This window comes from Quercus lobata, chromosome 5 (genome assembly GCF_001633185.2).
Source record: "Quercus lobata isolate SW786 chromosome 5, ValleyOak3.0 Primary Assembly, whole genome shotgun sequence".
Lineage (NCBI taxonomy): Eukaryota > Viridiplantae > Streptophyta > Magnoliopsida > Fagales > Fagaceae > Quercus > Quercus lobata.
Window position 1 is genome coordinate 31,492,225 of NC_044908.1, and position 24,736 is coordinate 31,516,960.

General features: G+C 32.9%; 1 protein-coding gene, 1 long non-coding RNA gene and 1 pseudogene across 5 annotated transcripts; all 3 read left to right on the forward strand.

Moving 5' to 3' along the window:
* Positions 1–822: 822 nt before the first annotated feature.
* LOC115992405 lies at positions 823–7,146 on the forward strand (annotated as a pseudogene).
* Positions 7,147–8,705: 1,559 nt separating this feature from the next.
* LOC115992424 lies at positions 8,706–14,781 on the forward strand. The gene is made up of 5 exons (XR_004092507.1): positions 8,706–8,862; positions 9,756–9,851; positions 13,704–13,941; positions 14,026–14,191; positions 14,266–14,781. It is a non-coding gene; the product is annotated as an uncharacterized LOC115992424 (long non-coding RNA).
* Positions 14,782–15,911: 1,130 nt separating this feature from the next.
* On the forward strand, positions 15,912–24,499 carry LOC115991477 (cis-3-alkyl-4-alkyloxetan-2-one decarboxylase-like). Of its 4 annotated transcripts, none has more exons than XM_031115203.1 (11): positions 15,913–16,314; positions 17,681–17,756; positions 17,834–17,919; positions 18,438–18,531; positions 18,628–18,704; positions 18,934–19,061; positions 19,992–20,063; positions 22,266–22,336; positions 22,442–22,517; positions 23,961–24,104; positions 24,187–24,499. In XM_031115203.1, the coding sequence occupies exons 1-11, from the start codon at positions 16,009–16,011 to the stop codon at positions 24,224–24,226; spliced, it is 1,170 nt and encodes a 389-aa protein (XP_030971063.1). In that variant the 5' UTR covers positions 15,913–16,008; the 3' UTR covers positions 24,227–24,499. The 4 variants fall into 4 exon arrangements, with proteins under 4 accessions (XP_030971064.1, XP_030971063.1, XP_030971065.1 ...); XM_031115205.1 differs by having other exon boundaries at positions 16,225–16,314; positions 17,681–17,739; XM_031115204.1 differs by lacking the exon at positions 19,992–20,063 and having other exon boundaries at positions 15,912–16,314.
* The last annotated feature ends 237 nt before the right edge of the window (positions 24,500–24,736 follow it).

Below are 24,736 nucleotides of genomic sequence, written 5' to 3' on the forward strand. Positions count from 1 at the left end.
CCTAATTAGGGTTGTTGTACTAGGACTGTTGTACTATGCAATTATCTTGTGATGTGAGATGTAAAAATTAAACGGTAAAAAAAGTAAAAAGTTAAAAGAATAATGAAAAAATAAAAGGTTATTTTTTTTCTTTTACCATCTTAACTTTTATATCTCACACTAATCAAGGGATAATTGCATGTCCAATGACTATTTTAGCCTATTAAACCGGATTCAAATCCTAAGAGCTCTACTAACTGTCCGGCAAGCTCAATCAATCAATTATTCAAAATACCTATTTCAAAGAAACCCTGAGAATAACTTTATAAATTTTGTACAAAGAGTATGCTTTTGGCTCAATTCAACTTTGGATTCTTTCTCATTTTATGAAGTAGGAGAATCAATTAAAGGCATTGCAGTAAGAGAACATATCTACTCATTCGGCCAAAAAAAAAAAAAAAAGAGCACATATCTACTCAAGTACTCATACTTTATTCTACTTTTAATGATGCCTCAAACAGTAGTTATGGCAGCTTTGTTGACTTGATTGCCCAAAGAAACGTATATATCTTTACAAGAAAATAGAGAATTTCATATCTTCACACTTTCTTTTTCGATAGAGCACTTTAGCGCCTTTCTTCTCTTCTTTTGATAGTGTGGGACGGTGGGTGGTGGAAGTGGGAAATAAAGGCATCTTGTGTTTACACTTTACAGTTGTATAATATTTTCTTACGAAATTTCCTCAAAGTTTCCTGAAAGTTACAAGATACAAAAAAGCTAAAAGGAATTAGGAAAAATAAAATAAAAATCGCAGAAGACTTAAATTACTCGTTCTCTCTTTTTGAGTCTTTACAAGGGAACTAGCATTTGATAATATAACTCTAACCAAAAGCCACAGCTGATATCACACACACTGAAGCTTTGTAAGTTTCCAATGGCTTCCATAACCTCTGAAATAGCTTCTTCTTCTTCATTGCCCAAATGGGAGTATGATGTTTTCCTCAGTTTCAGAGGTGAGGACACCCGCAATAACTTCACAGACCATCTATATGCTGCCTTGGATCGAAAAGGAATTTCTACTTTTAAAGATGATGAAAGACTTGAGAAAGGAACAACCATTTCCACGGAGCTCTTGAATGCTATAGAAAAGTCGAAGTTCGCAATCATTGTTCTATCAAGAAACTATGCGACTTCGTCTTGGTGCTTAGATGAACTTGTAAAGATTGTTGAGTGCAAGGAAAAGGCTGGGCTAGGAGTTTTGCCTGTTTTTTATGGTGTGGATCCATCTGATGTACGAAAACAGACGGGCAGTTTTGCAGAGGCCTTTGCAAAACATGAACTTATGAAGAACGAAGAGAAGTTGCAATCGCGGAGAGCTGCTTTGACTCAAGTTGCCAATCTCTCTGGATGGGATACACGGAATGAGTAAGAATTTCTTTTGCACACTTTCAGAATATTATACATCATTGCTTTATTTCACTTGGCCAAATAAATTTTTTCAAGTTATGTTATTTAATATATATACTCAGCCAGATAGAAAAGAAATCTAATCATGGATCGCTGAATTTAATACTTAAGTTGTGTCCATTACTCAAATATTAGCTACTTGATTAGTTAGTAGTGTCTTACTCAAAAAAAAAAAAAAAAAAAAAAAAAGATTAGTTACTAGTGGATTCTCAAAAAAAAAAAAAAAGTTACTTTATATCAACACAGAGCCTAAGCAAGCTTAATTTCCTTTTTGAAATGATTGATTTTATCTTTTAATACAACTGATGAATTGAACAAATAATAGATCAAAACAAGCAGCTTAAGCTGTACACACGGAGCACAATCTTAAGCAGCAGTTAGTAACTTAAATATCATAATTCCTGGAACTCTTATTTTCCTCTTTGTGCGTCTCCCGTTAACATTTTTTGCAAGAGGTGAATCCAAATTATATATCATTCTTCATGGCTTTGAAAACGGCTTCTTCACCTTTAAAATTCGCAGCATGATATCTCTGATTTGTTTCTAGTATATATATAATAAATATTAGCAGCTTAGGCAACTACTAGAAGTGTAGACCAAAGCTGCTGCCTTGTATAACCCATCTGAATTCTGCTTCCCAATCATCAATATGTCAGCATACTGATCAACAATTCAAGTCAATTTTCCAAATATGTCTTGTGAATTGTAGGCATAAAAATGAGAATAGCGTTTCCATTCTTTCCCCACTGAACTTGTTACTTGTGTATTGATCTTTTTTTCCTTTTTTTTTTATTAGATAATAAACTAAGCTATAAATGAATGCTTAAGCATTTGAAAACCAAATATTTTTCCATTAATCTAGAATTAAATGAGACTATCTGATGGCTTCATAAGTAGCTGTGCAATTGAATTTGTCAGTATTGAAAGAGTACAACTGACCAAATATATAGATTTATATATTTGGACCTTTTCCCATTTCCACTAATCACAGCTAGAATCTCGGATTCCCTAGAAGTCCATAGAACATGCCCTCAATGCCTCACCATTCTCTATATGACTCCTCAAGAATGTGTTGTTACTGACCTCAATCTTGAAACTTTATTCCATGCCCAATTACACTCAGAAAGTACAGGAATTGCACAAAGGCTCCTACCTCTGGGCAGGCAAGCTCCTTTCTTTGAAAGCAAGAACCTATATTCATTCTGCAGAAACAATAATTTAAACTACATTTGTTTGGGATCACAGGCATCTTTTCTTTATTTTTCTATTTTCTAAACCAAGCAATGAAAGCCCGAAGAGTTCCAAAAGATGAATTAGAAATATAGTCAAGATAAAATATAACATGACATGCAAGTTGTAATGAAGAATAGTTACAACAAATGAAGAATCACGTAAAATTGAAATGTTGCTTTTTTGAAGTTTAATTGGAAGTTGTTAATTCCAGATTTAAAAGGCAAAAGCTACCTTCCAACTCTTCCTGACTAAGACCACTATACGTGCACTGTAGTTTTAATGGTGAGGTACCACTACACAGATGACTTCCACCCAATGATGATCTTTTTTTCCCCTCTTAAACAATGGCTTACTATTTTATGTTTTCTACAGCAGCCCAAATATGTAGTACAAAATTTATTTTGCCAATTCACAATTTATCATATGTTTTTCATATTATGGAACTTAGAGCTCCATTTTCTATAATGAACGAATCTAAATAGTACACTTGTTGATCATTCTGTCTTGTTATGGCCTATCTTGACTAAAAAAATTATGGTTCTGTATTCCTGGCAGGAAGGAGTCAACAATTATTGAAGAGATTGTCAGAAAATTAATTGATGGCTTGCATTATTCACACTCAGTTCGTGAGGATCTTGTTGGAATACAATCTCGTGTGGAGGAAATGAAGAATTTATATTTAAGCATGGGGTTGAATGATGTTCACTTTATAGGGATTTGGGGAATGGGTGGAATCGGTAAAACAACTATTGCACAAATCCTGTATGATAGAATCTGTTATCGTTTTGCTGGCAGCAGTTTTCTTGAAAATGTTAGAGAAAGAAGTCAAAATGATGGTCTAGTTAGTTTACAAAAACAACTTCTTTCTGATGTCTTGTTTGAAAAAAATATTGATATTTCGAATGTTCAACGGGGAATCAATTTGATAAGGAATAGATTATGTCATAAGAGGGTTCTTGTCATTCTTGATGATGTGGATCAACCTAAACAATTAGAAGCATTAGTAGGCAAGCAAAGTTGGTTTGGTCGAGGGAGTGTGATCATTATAATAACTAGAAATCAACATCTATTGATCACACATGAAGTGGTTGAAGAAAAAATATACAAGCCTGAGATTTTGAATTTTGATGAAGCTCTTAAGCTTTTTAGTCTGAAAGCCTTCAAGCAGGACAATCCTTTAAAAGGTTACGAGGTGCTATCTAAAGAATTTGTATATTATGCTCAAGGCCTTCCTTTAGCACTCAAAGTATTGGGCTCCTTCATGTTTCGCAGAAATCTAGATGCATGGGAATCTGTCCTAGGTCGACTAAAAGAAACTCCTAAAAGGGATATCATGGATGTGCTCCAAATAAGTTTTGATGGCCTAGAGACAACAGAGAAACAAATATTTTTAGATATTGCTTGTTTCTTCAAAGGAATGACTAAAGATCGTGTAGCAAACGTACTACGAACTCCCCATTATAAGCCAATCATTGAGATAGATGTTCTTGTGGAAAAATATCTTATAATTATCTCAAATGGAACATTGTGGATGCATGATTTAATACAAGAATTGGGTAAGGAAATTGTTCGTCGTGAATCTCCTGACGAGCCTGGTGAACGCAGTAGGTTGTGGTTGAAGCAGGATATCCTTCGAGTACTAAAAGATAATGAAGTAAGTTGATTATGCATAATCTTAAACTTTGTTATGAGTGTGTGTGTGTGTGTGAGATTCATTGAAGTTTTTTTTAATAACTTCCAATGCAATTACTCTTTTTTTTTTTTTTGTTGGTTACTAGGGAACTAAAAAAGTTGAAGGCATATTCATCAACACCCCTTCAAAAGAAGAGGACTTGAACATTGAAGAAAAAGTAGAGGACTTGAACATTGAAGAAAAAGTAGAGGACTTGAATGCTGAAACCTTCTCAGAGATGAGAAATCTAAGATTGCTTAAAATTTGTAAAGTGGGCCTTCCTCAAGGACTTAATTCTCTTTCAAGTGATTTACGTCTTATGGATTGGCATGAATGTCCTTTAAAATTCATGCCAAAAAATTTCAGTCCTGACAAGCTTGTTGAACTCATTATGCCTCGTAGCCTTATCAAACAACTATGGGAGGGAAACTGGGTAAAGAACTTTACTCATGTGAAACAAGTAGTTTTTTTTTTTTTTTTTTTTTTTTTGGTGGTAAAAATCATGTTCATAATCGTTGAATTTTCTCTATTTGGTTGTTTTTCAATGCTAACAGAGTTTAGAGTGGCTAAGAATCATCGACCTCAGAGATTCTAGAGAGTTGATCATGATCCTGGATTTTGCTAGAGTCCCAAATCTTGAGAAGCTGATTCTCAAAGGTTGCACAAACTTGTCCACGATTCACGCATCCCTTGGAGATCTCAAACATCTTATTTTGTTGGATTTGAACAATTGCAAATGTCTTAAAAGCCTTCCAGACAAGATCAGCTGGGAATCTCTTGAAATTTTTAATCTTTCAGGTTGTTCAAAGCTGAAGAAGTTTCCAGAAATTGTGGGGAATATGTCACGTTTGCTAGAACTTTATTTGGATGAGACTGCTATAGAAGATCTACCATCATCAATGGAGCAGTTAACTGGGCTTATCAAATTGGATCTAACAAATTGCGAAAAGCTTTCAAGTCTTCCGAGAGTTATTTTTAGTTTGGCATCTCTAAGTACTCTCACTCTATCTGGTTGCTCAAAACTTCACAAAATGCAAGAGAATTTGGGGAATCTTAAAGGCCTAAAGGAACTAGACATGAGTGGTACTGGTATAAGAGATCTACCATCATCAATGGAGCAGTTAACTGGGCTTATCAAATTGGATCTAACAAACTGCAAAAATCTTTCAAGTCTTCCTGAAGCCATTTGTAGTTTGACATCTCTAAAAACTCTCACTCTGTCTTGCTTAAAACTTGACAATATACCAATGAATTTGGGGAATCTAAAAGGCCTATAGGAACTAGATATGAGTGGAACTGCTATGATAGAGCCACCTTCCTCCATCTTTTGCTTAAAAAATCTCAAAATACCATCTTTCCAAGGATGTAAATGGTCATGGAAGAAGCCGCTTAATTTTCTGTTAATGACAAAAACTCCAGATCTCATGGGCTTGGTATTGCCTTCTCTAACAGGTTTGTGTTCATTAACTAGACTGAATATAAGGAACTGCAATCTTCAAGCAGTCCCCAGTGATATTGGCTGTTTGTCCTCTTTAGAAGAATTAGATCTAAGTGGAAATAATTTTGTTTTCATTCCTGAAAGCATTAATCAACTATCTAAGTTGAGAAAATTTTGGGTGGAGAATTGCAAGAGTCTTCAATTGTTGCCGGAGCTTCAATTGATGAGTTCTTTCATTCAAGTTTGGGCAAATGGATGTACCTCATTGGAATCTTTACTACCAGTTAAAATGAAAGAAGAAGATTCAAGTTGTTCTTTGTATCTTCTCAATTGTTTCCAATTTGTTGAAAATCAAGGCCCCTGTGACTTGTTCACTAGAATGCTAAGAGAATATTTTCAGGTCTCTCTCTCAGCCAGCTTTAAAGATCATGTTTTTTTTTTTTTTTGGTGAGTCATGGTTGGTTTTTATGTTTCAGGAATTGTTCTATCGAGAGTCAACTATTAAAGGACGATTTGAAGTTGTAATTCCTGGAAGTGAAGTTCCGAACTGGTTTAGGCATCAAAGTGTGGGGGCTTCAATAAATCTGGAAGTGCTTCCATATTTATTTAAACAATTTAGAGGGATTGCTCTCTGCGCTGTTTTTGGACCCCACCAGCATCGTCGACATTACCATCGTGATTATGTCCTTCTTTCTTGTTACTTTAAAGCCAATGGAAAAGGCTTTAGGTTTATTCCGTTTGTTTGTTTTTCGGAGATTGATAGGGTTGAATCGGATCGTCGTTGGTTCATGTATTTGGTCCCTGATTGCTTCATCAAAATATATGCCTCAACAGAATTTCTTCATCAAATTGCTGATGGATCCAGCTGTCAACTTGAGATTGAATTCAAACCATTCGATCCAAGCGTGATGGAGATAAAGAAATGTGGGGCCCATGTGATATACGAGGAAGAAATGGAAGATTTGATACACAGCTTGGGTCAGAGAGAGCGCGGTAGCAGCATCATTCCTAATAATGAGGTCGTTGATCATTTTGAAGAGGATATCAAAATTAAGCGAAGTCGTGATGATGAGAATGGAGGTAGCTCTACTCACATACCACCCCCTAAGACTAAGAGAGTACGACCCTCTAATGGTGAGTGAGGACTCTCACTCAGAAATCAAATGTTGGCTTTCAGGAATTTGGACCCTCTTTATTTGAATTCTTTATAAGTCACCAACTCTCCCTCTTACAGATTTCTTTTTCTTTTTCTTTTTTTGGTATCGTATATGTTTCTTTTTAATAAAACTATTGCACAAATGCCATTTTCAGAAATTTATTGTGGTACTCATTATTGAACAGTATGGACATTAAGAACTTAATTGGACTTTATGACTATTGCTTAAAAAAAAAAAAAAAAAAAATCTAATCCAATAATTTAATTTTATTACTATTGCTTATTGTGTTTACCTTTATGATTATGATGTGGAGTAAGTTTTTATGTTATTAGCATAGTATTAAGTATTTATGTTGTGGACATATCATTTTTCTAAGTATTAATGCATATACAAAAATGAGTAGTAATTAACTAATTATTTAAATCTTTCTCAAAAAAAGAAAAACTAATTATTTAAATTATTTTGTAGTCATATCTGATATAGTTTACTAATATATATAAAATATATTATTTCACATTTAAAATCCTTTACAACCATAATAGTTGCAATGCTTTTATTGTACATTCAAAATCCTTTACAACCTATTTTCTCACGGTTTATGGGTAACATGTTGCAATGACTTTTAATATATTAAACTGGACTTTAGTCTTGATGGATGTGTTGATGATACAAAATCACTTTCACCATTTTTGAATTAATTTTTTTTGGGTGCTAATAAACGCTGCTATATTAAAACAACTAAAAGGAAATAAGGCAAATCCTCTCAGAGAATCTGCCCATACAATCAAAATACAACAAAAACTTAATATCCGAAGGGGGAACATCAAAAAGCGTAAAATCTAGCTGCTGCAAGAAGATCTGCACACTAGTTAGCTTCCCTTAAGCAATGCTTAATCTTTACTCTTGGAATCATAGTCCCAGTAAATTCCTGCAATTCGAAATGAGAGCAGAATGAGCAATGTTCACAAGAGAAGGATCAGACACCCACTCCACCACAACTTTTGCACCCAGTTCTACTTCTATATTCCTGGCTATAATCTAATTTAGAAGTATGTTTGATTTTAACGGACTTAATAGAGACAATATCTTATAAGACAGAAGATAAACCTTAATAGGTTGATCTTCTCAAAATAGTGTATATACCAAAGTTCTGGTTACAATGATAGTGATTCTGTCATCATCCAGACCTTTTTGTTAAAATCAAGCTCCACTTATTGTTTGCCTACCAATTTGAATGTTTAGTTCCCTATAAAAATTTGCCTAGTTGTTTGTGAGAAGTAGTAAGTGACAATTCTTAATGACCAAGCTTTCAATTAAACCTGGTGACTTGACCAATATTATTGGTGAAATATAGGTTCTAAGATATGTGAAAAGTATCCATGCTTTATAACTAAATTAATGATTAAGGTTCCTAAGTTACGGCTAGTTTAGATTCCGATTTGGTCAATAAACCTGTATTCTTGCATATTTCAGATAATTGAAAACCTCCAATACTTCTAGTCTATGTCAGATCCATATTTATCATGATAGTAAGACTTAAGGATAGGGGTTTCATTATTTTATCAAAGAATTTTTTTTAGGCTTTGCCAAGGCTTTGTACTTGAATACTTCTAATAAATGTTCCAGTTTCATGTTTGTATTGCTAAAATAAAGCATAATCTATGCCACCTCTATTTTTAATATTTTCTAATTCCATGATGTGTCTTATATGACAATGATATTGACATTATCAGCAGTCTACCGGACTTTCTCCTGCCACATTATCACAAGCATTTTGTGAAGAAGGTGGGGGCCTCTAAAGACTCTCATCCCATCTGAGTCCTCCAATGTCTTGCTGTTGTCATTGTCAACTTGAATCAGGGCTCTGCTGTCAAACACCATAAATTTTCATCCATTGCAACAAACCTTGCTTCTTGGTAAGCTCTTGCTGCTTCTGCTGTTGGTACTATACATCTTCAAATTTCTATACTATGAGGTAGTCAAGGGGTAGTTGTTTTAGCTAAAATTCTGTTCTATTATGTGTTTTATGTTCTATCAAATTCAGCTGGAATGAATATTGGTGATATCACAATTTGGGAAGTAGGTAGGAGGGAGAGGCTTGTTTCTCAAAACTTCAATGTTTGGGACATTCGAGTCTGTTCAATGGCCTTGGAAGTTTGACAAATATCTACACAGACTGACATAACTAGTATATAATTTTTTAAGTTGGAGAATATGCGCCAAGAAAATTTATGAGGATAATAATCTCTATTTCACTAGATGATAGGCGTCATTGGCCAATAATTATGATTATATGTAAACCATGTGATGTGGAGTACTGATGGTGCTGTTTTTGGTATGTTACTTTGAGGGGATTTATTTATTGGTTTTTTATTATTAAATTACCATTTGTCCCAAAAGTTTAAAGTATTAGGAAAGTGTGAATTCAGTCATTTGACCATTGTTCGAACACTCTCCCTCATGTGGGTTAAACCATTGTTCTAAAATTTAAAACTTTCCATATCAGGCATTGTATATTCGGAAGACATAGTGCAGATATGTTCCTATGATAGTGGTGATGATTTGCAGTACCATCTATGACGCTAACTGGTTTGTTTAGCCCCTTTTGTTAATAATTGTGTATTTGCCATGGAAATTTTTTTTCTCTCAGATTGATGGTCATCTCGGTAAGGTTAATGATCTTGCCTTTTCACATCAAAACAGAAAACTTGTGGAGAGGACAAGACTGTTATGGTTTACTTTACTTGGCATATTCTTTCGGTATAAAAACAATGTTGGATTGCATTTGTGAAAGTTCATTTCTGTGCAGGTGTGGAATGCTATCGTTGGTAATAAGCTGTACACTTTTGAAGGGCATAAAGCACCAGCTTACCCCATGTGCCCTCATAATAAGGAAAACCTTCATGTATGCAGTTGTTTTATTTGCAATTTTGCTAGTTGACATTTTTTTTTTTTTTACTTTTCAAGAGAGACTTTCAGGGCCTATTTCTCATGCCTCAGCCAGAGTTTTAGGCTTAGGCTATTATTCATAACTAGTCGCGATCCCGCGTGTTGAGTGTGATAATCCTTTGAGGGTGGTCTCATTAAGGTTTTTTTTTTTTTTTTTGAAAATTGGACTAATTTAATTAAGAATAACATATTTTATAATCATATTTTCATTTGATATAGGAAAAATCACAAACGTAATATATAATTTTTGTTGTATCAAAATGAAAACAATACAATTTTTCCCAAAAATTCAAAAGGTAAGTTAGCGAAAATATTCATTTTTTTATAAAACTTATTTATAACATTTTGTGTATCATTAAAAAGTATATAAAATTTAGAAATTATTCTTTTAGGTTTAAAAAGAAAATTCTCAAACCCAATTTCTTCTACCCTACACACCAAAAACACCAAAACTACAATTTAAAATAAAAGATAAAGGGAAAAATAAAACTCACATCATAATCAAACTCCTTCCCAATATGCAAAACATATCAAATGTGATGTAATCAAGCCAAATATCAAAAGCACAATCAAATTTAAAATTTTTAATAAGGTTTTGAAGTTACACAATAGAAATAGGTGGTTGATTCTAAGCAAAAGTGCTGATTGTAGCTTTATATGTAATGATTTTAAAATTTCTTTCGTTAATAATATTAAAATAAATAAATAAAAATGTAAAAATAAATCAATAAACAAAGACTACAATTCCAACGTAGGAAAAAGTAGAGAAAAATTTTTGACAAAAAGAAGAAGTGTTGTGTAAATATTGTCATAATCTAATCCAATATGTGAATAATAAATAGATAAATAAATAATTTTAAATACAAAATTGAATTTTTTTCATAAAAATCTTTAAAAATACACCAATGAGATAGGAGGATGGAGCGTAATATTAGATATTTGTCAACGCTTAAAACAATTACTCTAATATCTAGGAACATCATATAACAAAGAAATAATAATTCACTGCTGATTTGTTAAACAAAATATTTACAAACAGTGAAAGGAAACTACACAAAGACCATCTTCTTCAACTGTACAAACTATTTTTCATTATATTGTCCAGACTATCTCGTTCTTTTCCAAATAAACTAAAAGTTGACAACAACACAAAATAGGACATATTATAATATGATTTTTCTCCAAATCAAGTCAGCCAAAAAAAAAAAAAAAAATTGTGACGTGGCCGATGATGTAGCTCAATAGGAGCGTATAACAATAATTGCTACCTATGTGCAAATTATTAGTTGTAGCCAGGTAGTATGTATCTTGGATTATCTCAAGTTGATTTACATGTCGTGCACATCACATATGACGACATATCAAACCCAACATGAAAATTTTGGAAGCACCAAGCGTTACAAAAGTTACAATATACGAAATAGGAAAAAGGGTAAAAAGCATGATGGCCAAGAAAGAAGAAATTGTAAAGAAAGAAGGAAGACGATTGAGTTTTACTTTGTTTTATTATTTGGACATATCATAGAAAAAAGTGCCCTAAAATATGAAAAAACATATGCTGAAAAATAAAATTTTTCTTTCTTATATTTCTAATTTCTTATTGCAATACGAGGAAAAAAAAAAAAAAACTGTTCAACTTATGGTAACAAATTAAAAAAACAAAAAAAAGACGTAAATTAATACTAATGTCAAACATGGTCCTAATTCGAATACTACCAACAAAATATAATAGATGTATTATACAAATTAGAGGTTTTACCTTTTTTTGGAAACCATTGCCGCCAGTGGGAATGAAGAACCTAGCCAGTGTATAGCTCTCATCAAGCAAGAAATTTACGTAAAGAAAAAAATATGTTAATATAAAAGGAAATCTCATCACCCTTGACGTCGGCATCCTACCTATAGCAAGGCTCTCTTCAATACTTGGGGCATCTTTCTCCAAGTTGGTATTGTCACCTTTGAAGCCACCAAACATTGTTGCTCGATCTCTCGCACTTGAAGGCATCATTTGCAATGGCACCACACCAGATTGGTGTTGTTTGTTTACATATAGCAAAGAAAACATTTTGGTATAATATTAAATTACTAAGGAAATGATTGAAGAAGAAGAAACGATCACACGTTTATAAAAGCTGAAAGTTGATTGTCAAAGTGTAAACTATGTAAATGGCTTGGCGATCGAAAAATCCGTATCTCATCACATTACTTACACCAGTTATATAAAAAGTTCACGGACAGCCTTTTCATTTGATACCTGATATCAAAATAAATTTTAGAACTTAATTACATGAGCTGTAAAAAGATAAGATCCATATATTAAAACGTTAGACCAAAGGACAGAAATGTATGGCCATAAAGTTATAAACCGTCTGAGCATTTTATGCTCGTTGAATTGAGCAATAATGGGACACAAAAGACAAAATCTGTCGAAAGACCATTTTTACATTAATACGGAATTAACAGCTCCATGAAAATGAAAAAATAGTGATAGATGAATAGTGATTATAATCATTTTCTCTTTAAGAAGAAATGGTATGTGTCATAGTAGCTAGAAGTGATTATAGTAGTATTTTCTTTTCTTAAAAAATAAAGAAAAAGAAATTATAGTTAACTTATGGTGGTAGTGCAAAAGACCACCTTGTACCCCATGCTATTTACATTAAAACTAACACTCAATGTTGAAAGGAGTTTTGAATATAGACAATAGAGTTTATGGTAAAGTGTAGCGCGTCATGTTGGCCACAAAGAATTAATTTTGCAATAGAAAATTAATAGAGTTGATAAACCAAAAAAAAAAAAATAGTGACGTGGCCGATGATGTGGCTCAATAGGAGCGTAGTAACAATAATTACTACACTTCAGCTTTTAGATATATATATATATATATATATATATATAGATATAGATTATAGATAATATTTGTTTCAAAATATTTTTTTAAGGATTTTATGCAACGATTACGGGGGCTTCAAATGCAAGCGATTTTTTTTTTTTAAATAATAATTAATTTATTGTTTAAAGTCAATAATCCTTTTTTTTTTCAAAAAAAAAAAAGGAATAAAAAATAAATTATAAATTAAAGTTGATGAATATGTAAAGACAAAATTATAAGTAACATTAAAACCGCTTAAGATGAATACGTAAAGTCAATAATCTATTTATATATATTTTTGCAAAAAAAATAAGAATAAAAAATAAAAAAGTAAAATAATAATTATATGATCAATGACATGGCGATGAGGTGGCGCAATAGGGGCTCAGCAGCAATAAATGCTACGCTTCAGCTTTTAGATATATATTGATGATTGATTAAGCAGCTTCACCTAAATATTCTGGTGCACTTATTTTATACCAAGGCTATGTTGCAGAGGGGGGCAGGGGGCTCATGCATTAATCAGTACATTAATAAGAGGCGATAGATTTCTTCATTGCTTTTGTTTTGTCAAAAAAGCTTTCTTCTTTCCATCTGATTTATTTTCCTTGCTTTCATTAATAACCCGTATGGTATATATATTGCAATTTTAATGGTACTAAAAATGGGAAATTTGAAGCTTAATTGTCACACCCTAAGGATAGGGTTGCCACTTGGTCCCCCCTCCCTCCCCCACCAACCCCCCCCCCCCTCTCCCCTGCTGAGTGGATTTGGTTTATTATTATTGAGAGTAACAATGGCAGTGAAGCAGGATTCATGGTCTGAGCTGTCAAATGGGAAATGCAAATTTTTACTACTGATCCAACTGTTTATTTCCTTCAAATTTTCACAATGATTGGGTGATTGCTCAGTTTTCTTTTATTGTGTGAATCAAAGGCTATTCATATGTGAGACTAGTAAAGGACAACCATACCTTGTGGAATTGGATGAACGTTAGACAGCCATCAAGCTTATATATCAAGGTTTTTGGAAGCGGTCTGTGGTGGTTGTGCCACTGCCATTTGATACAATGAAGAACCGGTTCCTGGCTACTGGATATGCGTTCAAATTAAAATTTTGGGACATGGACAATGGTTACCTCTTGACAATTACTACCGCAAAGGGTAGATAACCGGTAATGGCCATGGAAGCACTTTTCTTGATAGTAATTTGAAGAAGCTTTTATAATTAAACAATCTTTACTTTGAATATCCTATAGGCTGCTCCTTGCATTCTATTTTACAAGGAAGGGATACTGCTTGCTGTATCAACAAGTGAAAATGGAATCAAAATACTTGCAAATGCTGAAGGTGTATGGCTTCTGCGTTCTATTGAAAATCAAGTTGTTTCATACCTCTAGAGTGGATCCTACAACTATTGCAAAGGTACTACTTTCTTTTAACTTTTATAGGAACTTCAAATGTGTACATGCTTGTTAATTACATTGCTCATTTCTCAGGGACTGGTAATTAGCTCCTTTGGTGCTTCCCATTCAACTGCTGGAACAAGCACTTGATATTAGGCAGAGTCCACAGAAACACTGAAGCTTTTGATTTTCCAAATAATTTTCTTATCAAAATATACAGATGAATATTTCAAGAGCTAAAATTTTTATTGGCGTCTATGCCTATGTTCAGTTGACATGTCTGAATCTGGAGGAAAAGATGCTTTCTGTGGAAGATCTTGCTTAGGCCTAAAGCATGTCTGTTATGTGTCTTTTCGTGTGCTTTCTATCATACGTTTTTTTTTTTTGGGTATTCTGAGATATTGTTAGCAATGGCATCTATATTACAGATTTCTCAATCAGTTTCGAGTCTCTCTTATGTATCATTGCAACGGCATTCTGTGCTTTAAACAAAAAGGGCAAAGTGCTAAAAGTAGCAATTTGTTGGACTTTTACTTCCCACCAAAAGAAGGGAACGCCCATTTTACCAAAGAGTTGTATGACTATTTTTTCCTAAACACTAATGCCAAAAGCCATGCCTAAATCTATGCATCCAAATCCAATCCCTTTTTAGGTTGCTCGGTCAAATTTATTTAGCTTAAAATTGCAATCTCAATTGTGCATTCAACCTGGGAAATGAATGTGCCTATACCTTAAATCAATCACAGAAAGGGGAAAGGCCAGACCCATATATCTTTACAGTGCTTGCAACCTAATGGCAGCAGTTTTTAATCTAAAAAAATATTTGGTCTTTAAATAGAAAAACACATTAATAGAAGAAGACATTAACTAAGACAAAAGATAGAAAATGAATATGAATAGAGTCTCACTGGTGTAAGATTTTTCCCCCCAAGCCCCTATTTTACACATGAAGATTAAATAAAAGAAAAAAAAAATCTACAATTAGAAATACTTTACACTTAAACACACAAATAAATTGATTCATGTTTCAAATATTGCATAAATTTCCTCTTCATTTAGAAACTCTGTAAAAGTTGAGACTTGAGAGTTGACATTCAACCTTACATTTTTTTTATTTTTATTTTAGTTTTTTAGATGGTATAAATGTATATTTTTGTTGTTGAGATTAGATGACCATATATATTCATTTTTGACGTAAGAGCAAGACCATATATCTTATTATTATTATTATTATTATTGAATTGGACTTTATAGCTTTCTTGATTGTTTCCTTACTTGCAAACAAAGAAAAGGCAAGAAAAAAAATTGTTTGACAAAGGGCTTTTGACATTGATGACAGCATGGCCAAATAGGAGCATAGTAATATTAAATGTCAATTTTTATTTTTAAAATAAAAAAAAAATTTAATAATATAATTAAAATTAAACAATGCGAAATAAGAAATAGAAATAAATAACTATAATTACTTCATGTTATATTGTGAAAACAATTATCTAAAAAAGTTATACGGTGAAAACAAATTAAAGTTTTATCATATAGGATGTGACATTAATATAAATGATTATAGACAAAAATAAAAATTATACTTTTTAATTCGGGCAATTGTTATTTTCATCATATTAATTTGAGAAGACCATAATTATACATCTTAATAAATAAAATAAAATGAGGGAGAAGTTTGGGATGAAAAAAGTCGTGGCCTTAATAGACAATAGTCCTCATCCACGAGACTATGGAAAGTGAGAAGCAAGTGGCTCATGTTACATGTTACGTTAACTTTCAACAGCTCTCTCTCTCTCTCTCTCTCTCTCTCTCTCCACCTTAGAGACACCCATAATGGCTTGGGCTCTATTCTCTCCATCTCTCAACCTCTCACTCCCTCATACAACCAAGACCAATTTCAACAGAACACAGTGGTTCACCACTAAAACAAGTAGAGCAGCAACAACAATCACTACAACAAGAAGAACAACCAGTATCAGAGCCAATGCTGCTGACCAAAAACAACCCAAAGACAAAGACGAAGACACTACTTCTGGTTTCAGTCCCTTTGCCTTTGTAACCGATAACCCATCAAGCCGCGAAGCCATTCAGCTCCCAGAGAGCCCTGCTGAAGATGGCAACGTCGGAGAAATGCTTTATGTATGTGTTCTTACTCTCACTCACCATTTTCTTCAACTGGGTATCTCTCAAACACTGTTATCGCTTATTATATATATAGTCTCAATCATTTATATTCATGGGAATTTTTACTTTTTATCAGAGGGTATGTTTGTTCAGTACATATTGTTGGGTTGGGTACTCATTTTTGTTCTTTTTATCAGTTAGCAAATTCTTAAAATTAAGGACTTTGTGGACTTTAATTAAGATTCAGAGATTTTTATTCTATTATGTTATTTATTTTCTTGGAATTTTGAGAGGATGTTTATTTTTGAATTCATGAAATTTTGTAGTTAAACTCAACCTCTCAATTGATATTGTTCAGATTCTTGCTTATTGGTATTATCCTTGATGATTGTGTGGTTAAAATTAAGTGTTATTGTTATTTTTTGCTTTCTTCCAGGAATTTATTGTTTTCTAATTCACCAAATTCTGAGATCCAATTCTTCAGTTCCTTAAAAATTCAATCAATATTACCAATATTTGGGCAAAACTAGTTATAGTAATTAACTATCTCTCAATCTTTATATGGGTTACTCATTTTATTCTACCAAATGTTGTTAAATGCTGTAACTGTCTAATCAATAGTCCCAAAGATTTGGCTGCCCCGTGAAAGAATGACTGAATTCAATCAGCCTTTTCTTGTAAATGATGGAATGGCCAAAACCACGATACGGGTGACTTTCTTGTGGTAGTAATTGTGGATGTGCAAGTAAGGGGCAGCAACTAAATATGTAGCAAGACTGCCCTTAATTAAAAGCTTAGATATTCAAATTCCTTTAGATGAAGTAGCTATGAAGCCCCTACTATGTACTTTGTTTGATTGAAAAGGCCCCATATGTGTAACACTTCATGTAACTTCCTGTTTGAGCTATTTATTTGATGAGCACCGTTGGTTACACACGTGTGTGTATACACGTGTTTTATAACTAAAACCCATGATTTCATGTTTGAAATCATGGGTTAAACCCATGTTTTTAGTTATGTGTGTATACACACCTGTGTAATAAGTTTTAGCCTAATTTGATATGGGTGAAATTTTCTGATTGATCTCTAACTCAATTATGTTGATTAAGGTTTGGAAGTTGGTCTAACTTGCATTCATTGGTTTGCTACTTGCATACAATTTTCTTTTTCATTGACAATCTCAATGAAACATGATAAATGTAGTGGATGGATATTGTATTTAGTTAGGGCATCAATCAATTGAATTAAGTTCTTACTTTCTTTTTCCATTTTGGTGTCTTTGGCAAAATTTTAATGCTATCTGGTTTGTGATTTGTTGAAAGGTTTTGAATACATGTCATATCCATCGGTATCATACAACTTTCTTGTTTTCCAATTCTAGAGGATAGAAGACAAGGGAAAGGAATATGGCTCATACATCAAATCTGGAGAGTTTATATGGTTTGTAAGAGAAACTGGTAAATTTCTCTGCAGCAACATTAGTTTCTTTTATTTATCAACTTGGATTTATGAAAAGTTGATTCCATCCTTGCAGGTTCTGCTGAGAGCCGACGTGGAACAATTGTTTTCCTTCACGGGGCTCCAACACAATCTTACAGCTATCGAGTTGTTATGTCTGAGGTTGTAAGGCTGAATTTTGTTTTAGATCTAACAGTATACCTCTATTTTATAAATTATTTACTATAAGTTTCCTTCTCTTGTTTACACATACAGTTCTTCCATAAACATATAAATTCTTATATTCTGGTTTAAGAAAGAATATTAAAGTCTGACACAAACTTATGATCTAGAACATGGCTTGCTGACTACTCAAAAGCTGGTAAACTATAGCCAGTAAACCAGCAAGGCAGACTCCACCAAGTTTATTTTTCCTGGTTTACTTTTCTTAGTTGTCTTGTAATAACAGCTCAAGCAAATATAGTTAAGGACCTTAAGGTTATCTACACTTTTGTCTTTAGAACATCTACATGCCTTCAGATGTTTCTATAAGATGTTGCTATTAACCACATCTTGAATATGCCATTTTCCTATCCTTTCAGTTTGTCCGTGCATTTATTGTGATTTTTTTTTCCACTTTTAGCTGCCCTCAAGTGAACTTCATGCTAAATGATGTTTAACTTTGCTATCATCTTGTCTAGATGTCAGATTATGGGTTCCACTGTTTTGCGCCTGATTGGATAGGATTTGGTTTTAGTGACAAGCCACAGCCAGGATATGGTTTTGATTACACAGGTTTCTATATTTCATTAATAAGATCATTACCATATAATATCTGTCTTGCTCTATAATGGTCATGATTCTAAATGTTTTACGTTTCCACTGTTACAGAAAAGGAGTTCCATGAGGAATTTGATAAATTACTTGATGTGCTGGGGGTCAAATCTCCTTTTTTCCTCGTTGTTCAGGTTTGAAAAATCTTGCAAAGGAAAATCCATAGGAATGGTATTTATGATGAACTGTAAACATTATATTATTTATGTTATAGAACATACAAAGGTATCCTAAATTTTCAGAGGAATATGCTGCTGGGGAAGACTTAGTAAACATCTAGTCAAGTCATGACTACAATGATCTTATGGTTTCCTTTGCAATTAAATTTTTCATCTAATGTGTTCTCTCACATTCTCCATGAAGGGGTTTCTTGTAGGTTCATTTGGATTAACATGGGCCTTGAAGAACCCTAGCAAGATTTTGAAGCTCACAATTTTAAACAGTCCGTTGACAGTTTCATCTCCTATCCCTGGACTGTTTCAAAAGCTAAGGTTCAGTTCTTATATTAACCATCAGTGGGATACTTATATTTCACTCATCATCTTGCTGACAGAATTAGCTATGTGAATTTCTTATATTTGATTCATAGTCTTGCTGCTTATATGTGCTTCGCTCTTCATTATGGCTACCTTCACAGTAATGAAAAAGTGCAGGCTTAAGCTCTTTACTGCTAATGTAAATAGGAAAATTACCATGACAATATATATAATCTGTTCTAGACCTTTTGGTTTAATCAATTTGTCCTTAAAACTTTGGCCTGATGAAATCATTGCATGACAATTGGGACCATGTTCTGCATAAAGGTAGTATTACTTAGCGCCCTAATGAAGTAATTAGGTCACCTGGACTGCTAATATGTCTCAAATGTCAAGCATTAAAAATTGCATCCCTTCTATTCTTTTTCTATAATTCCATTGTTACATCAGCCGCCTAAGTTTCTTTCTTGTCCTTCAGCTCTATGTTTATCCTTTTTTTTTTTTCTTTTGGTACTCTTCATGTTCATGTTCCCTTAATATAGAATCCTAGCGTGTGGTTGTACTAACGTATAATAATTATATATGTCATGCCTGGAATTTTTTCAAAAAAGAAAAAGTTATTTCATAAATTAATGTTTATTCTTCAAACTTTTGCTTCGATAATTGTGTTTTATTGGCAAATACTATAAAGGTAGTTTATAAGTCATGTGCCTTAAAATGTCTTGGGAGTATTGATTGATATATGACGTGGTTGACTATAGACCATTTTTGGTGTTGATATCTGACAGTTTTTTTTTCCTGTTATGTAACAATGAGCATTAGACTGAAGCTCTGCTCCTACTCCTTTTTTTTCATCCATTGTAACTTATCAATAAAATTACAGTTTCTTAATTTTTTTTTCTTAATTACATGTTCTCATTCCCACTTCCTTTTTTTTCTTTCTAGAATCCCTCTTTATGGTGAATTTACATGCCAGAATGCTATTATGGCTGAGCGCTTTATTGAAGCAGGTAGCCCGTACGTATCCAAAGTGTACCTAGTTCTTTGAGATACTACTTAACTTCTGATTCCTGTCAGTAATATCTTCTGTTTCATATATGCTAGGGGTTTTATATTAGAGCTTCAGTAAAGTTTTTTAGTTGATCTATTTTTTAATTTCATATATGAACTTCTGTGCAGTGTGTTTGAGCTGGACTACCTAGTCCGGAATCTAGTTCACCCTTGTTTAATTTTGTGTATTGCTTCCTTCTGTATTTAAGACTGAAACAGACTTGCATGTATTAGAAAAAATGAGAGTACCCATCAGGAACAGTGTATCACATCACTCACAGTTTTTTTAGTAGTTAAAAAGATTAGTTATCAAAATCATACTGGAGGTTAACTCGGCCGAAAAATTGGTTCACTGGTTCAACCAATGGTTCATTGGTTAAATTTGTAGATTAATTAATTAATTAAATATATATATTTTATAATTTTTAAAGCAACTAAAATGAAATAAAAATACTCTATTTAGGTAAATTAATAAATTATAACAATAAAAAAATTACATCATATGACATAAAGTTAGAGAGTATAAAAACATAAACATGCTATTCACATAAATCATCTAATAACCAAGTTATATAGTCCAAAAGTCTTGAAACAACATATCTCATTAAAATTCAAAATAAATTTTTAGCTTAATCATTAAACCCTAGAGCTTAACAAAATTATTCAAATCTCCAAATACAACTCATGACTTCAAAGTCCAGTGACTTTATTGTCTTTTTAAGTTTTTTCACAGATATACATGGTATTTTTTTTTTCTTTTTTCCACAGGTTAAAAAGATTAACCTGTTCAATCCATCGGTTTACACGATTTGATAATGGGTTATTGCATATCCAGTATTTTACACCAAACAATTCCGGATAATGCTTTGGTTCACGGGTTTCACGGTTTAACTAGTGGTTTGGTACGAATTTAATTTTATTAATGTTCTGGGACCCGAAACTTCCTAAGCATTTCACTTACTTTTGTATGATGCTTCTAGAGTCCAGAAGAAGAGGAGCATATGTTGATAAATGGTAATATCATGCATTGAATTCCCCAAGGTTTGTTTATTATCCCAAAATGAAATTAGGAAAGAAGTGCATATACAATTTCAAATGGAACATGTAAATATAATGTTTGTCAAAAGTCATATGCTTTCACAAGCTCTTAGGGTTTCCAGATTCAAAGAACAGAAGAATATGCCAGCATGCTATTGAAATGAACTTTTCTCATAGTGCAAAATGTAGTCATTCATGTGTATCCTGCCTACTATTCAACTAAGTGAGTAAGAATACCTCCTTTTTCATTTGGAGAACTGTAGATTTCATAGTAACAATATTAGTAAATCCCATGTTGAATGTTTGAAACAGACAAAAATTAAGCCTCAAAATTTAGTGAGTGGTCCTTTTCTGATATCAAAGAAAAGCTCACTGCTACTAATCAATTAACCAGAGAAACAGGAATGCTGATTTTGGAGACATCACTTACCATTGAACTTGCTACCTAAAACAATGAGAGAGAGAGAGAGAGAGAGAGAGAGAGAGAGAGAGAAGATCTAACTAATGTGTAATGTTAAGGACGTTACAGTCCTGATTTTTACAGGATACAGGTCTTGTTAGATTTATTGTTTGGGCACATTTGACATTTACTTTGGGCTTAGACATTGATACCTGTGCCTACTTCACAGGTAATATGATCCTGGCCCACTGGATTAATAGCTTTAGTTAGATACCTACAATCTCATCTCTGAAAGCTAAAACTGATTATGGACAAATCTGTTGTCGCTAGCATCCTAATATAGAAAACTATTAGTATCAATGGTAAATTTTCCATTTATTATTATAAGCACCTAAACACACACTCAAAGGCACCTGATTCTAGGTATTAGGTATCCTGTTAAATTTTTTAAGAAACAGTAATAATCTTAAAGTGAAGCTATTTGCATATGTGTGCAAGCTGCGGTAGAAATTGCATACCAGGCATTGTTTATATAAGTAGTGAAAGTATTATATGAAATTACAGTTAATTTGTTTCCTAATATGCTATCAAAATAAAATGCCAACGTTATTCTTAAGAAGCTATTAGTCATCCCTTAAGTTACATCCTTAGCATGTAACATTTATGTTATAGAATGAGAACTGATACTTGGGCGTTTATTGCTCTTACAAAAGAATCTATGCTTTTGGCAGTTATGTCTTGAAGCTGGAAAAGGCTGATGTGTATCGGTTACCATATTTGTCAAGTGGTGGACCTGGGTTTGGTGAGTGGTCCACTTATGCTTTTCAAAATATTTGATCCCTGAATATTGTAGTTATTTAAGTTTTCTTTGCCAGTGTTATTCAAGATTTCTATGTTGGTGTTTCAGCTCTGCTTGAAGCTGCAAGAAAGGTTAATTTTAGAGATATCTTAAGCCAAATAGCAGAAGGCTTTGCATCTGGAAGGTATAATTTTTTTCTTTTTCTCTCTGTGGGATGTAAACATTTTTATGCGTTGGTTCATCTTTATATGTTTATGGCACAAGTTCTTATGCTTTAAGGTAAAAGAAAGTGATGCATGTTCTGAAATGTAATTTCTAGTTCAATACTCTTTTAGACAAAAGAACTAGAAACTCTCTTTATTTTTCTTCTTTTTCCTACAATATTTTAGATCCATATTTTAACCTTTTTTCTTGAGCCAATGATTGCATTCTAATGCTTAACCCAATTAAAATTTAATTAATATGATATGATGTAATACTGAAACCTGAATTAAATGAAATGTTGTTGAACTTGAGAAGAGCAATCAATCTCTGCAATTAAATGGTCTAACAAGTACTAAGCTGCTGGTTTAGCTTTTAGTTATTCTTTTATGTATCTTATATGATAGAAAACTACATGCCCAACACTTGATTTCTAAATGCCCAGAGTTGTCATCATTTAACATTCAGCTGGTTGCGAAAAGGAGATAGCATCTTTTTCTATTTTATCTTTTTCCAGGTTCCTGCAAGTACAAAAGAGGCACAAGACAAGTACTCAAAGAAGAATAGAAAAGGGATAACCATAAAATAAAGATGATACATAAAAGGAAAGTAAAAAATAGAATCAAATTCTGAATTTTAGAGCATCAGTAGAACCAAAAAGAACTCAAAGAAGCTAGTAGAGGATGCCAATTTTTACCCTGCACTTAAATGACTTCAGACCATTTTAGTATTTAGAAACCACATATTAATAATCTCCCCTTGTGCTTAAATGCCCTTTTTTTTCCTTTATAACCAAATACTCGATATCAACATCAAACAAGTAGACATTGTTCTATGAGCAAACCACTTCAGCTCCAAGCTTAAGTGCCTGCCTTTTGGTCAAAGTGATGTTCATGAGTCTTGCATTCTAGTTCTTGATTCATGTATGCACAAGAGATTCAATATGTCCTTTCCTATTCAATGATAGACAATTCTATAACTTTTTATGGGTGACTTAATGGTAGAAAATTTCCACATTTTCTGTCCCCTGCACGATGCTAAATCTTTTTAAATTTTCATTTGAAGATGAGTTGCGATGCATCTGAAACTTAAGTTATTTAGTCTAGTAGGCATCTTAAGTTATGCTTCATACCTTTGCAAGCTTGACTAAAATAAAATTGGGGTTTCACTTCAAAGCAGTAGTGTCAACTATGCAAACTGAAGCCAAGAACAATTGTGGTACATGCATATGCAATGTTGTAGTTACCTTATCACACCCATTGCTATATTCAATAGCAATTGTGGATGTCTTATGAAGTTGACAATGGTCATATTTCCTTAGTTCAAATAAATGTAGTTGTGTATTTTACTAACTCTGTTTGTGTGACTAATATGGTGTTCAACTTTCTGCTGACTAATTGTGAATTAATGGATTCTGGACTTATAGATGGGATAAACCGATACTGCTAGTTTGGGGAATATCGGACAAGTATCTGCCTCAATCTATTGCAGAAGAGTTTCAGGAAGGAAATCCAACTGCCATTAAGCTTAAGTTAATAGAAGGTGCTGGTCATATGCCACAAGAGGACTGGTAAGGATTTTAGTTATAAATTAATGAGCATTACAAGTTCATCCTTTTTAACAAAATCTTGAAACTTATCTTATTTTGACAGGCCCGAGAAAGTTATAGAAGCTTTGAGAGTATATTTCTAAATCCACTGCCTAAATAAAAAAAATACAACCCAAAGATTGGCCTCTTGCAAAGTGTTTATATTCAAATGTACTACCATTTGTTTTTTTACCCATGAAGGATCTTCTCTGTAAATGTATCTCAATTGGAAGTATTCCATATTAGGTGATGAATATTGATGTAATCAATTTATGTAACGGTCAAATTGTGTATTCGTCAAATTGTTAGAAAAATTGATGTAATCTCTACGAAATTAATTTAACGAGCCAAGAAGCCTCCCAACCTATTCCATGCCATTATGGTCGAAACAATAGTGATTACACAAACCTTGATATACCGAGAGTAATGACTGATGCTTATTAATATGAACAATTTTGAGACCTTGGAGATATGGACATTTGTTCTAATTTTGAAGAAATCTATGGTGATAACACTTGAAATTGTAAATATAACATGTTTGATTTTGGGGTTGATCGTGATTCTATATGCATGTGGCTGGTTTATTATTAGGGAAACGTTAACAAATACTCTAA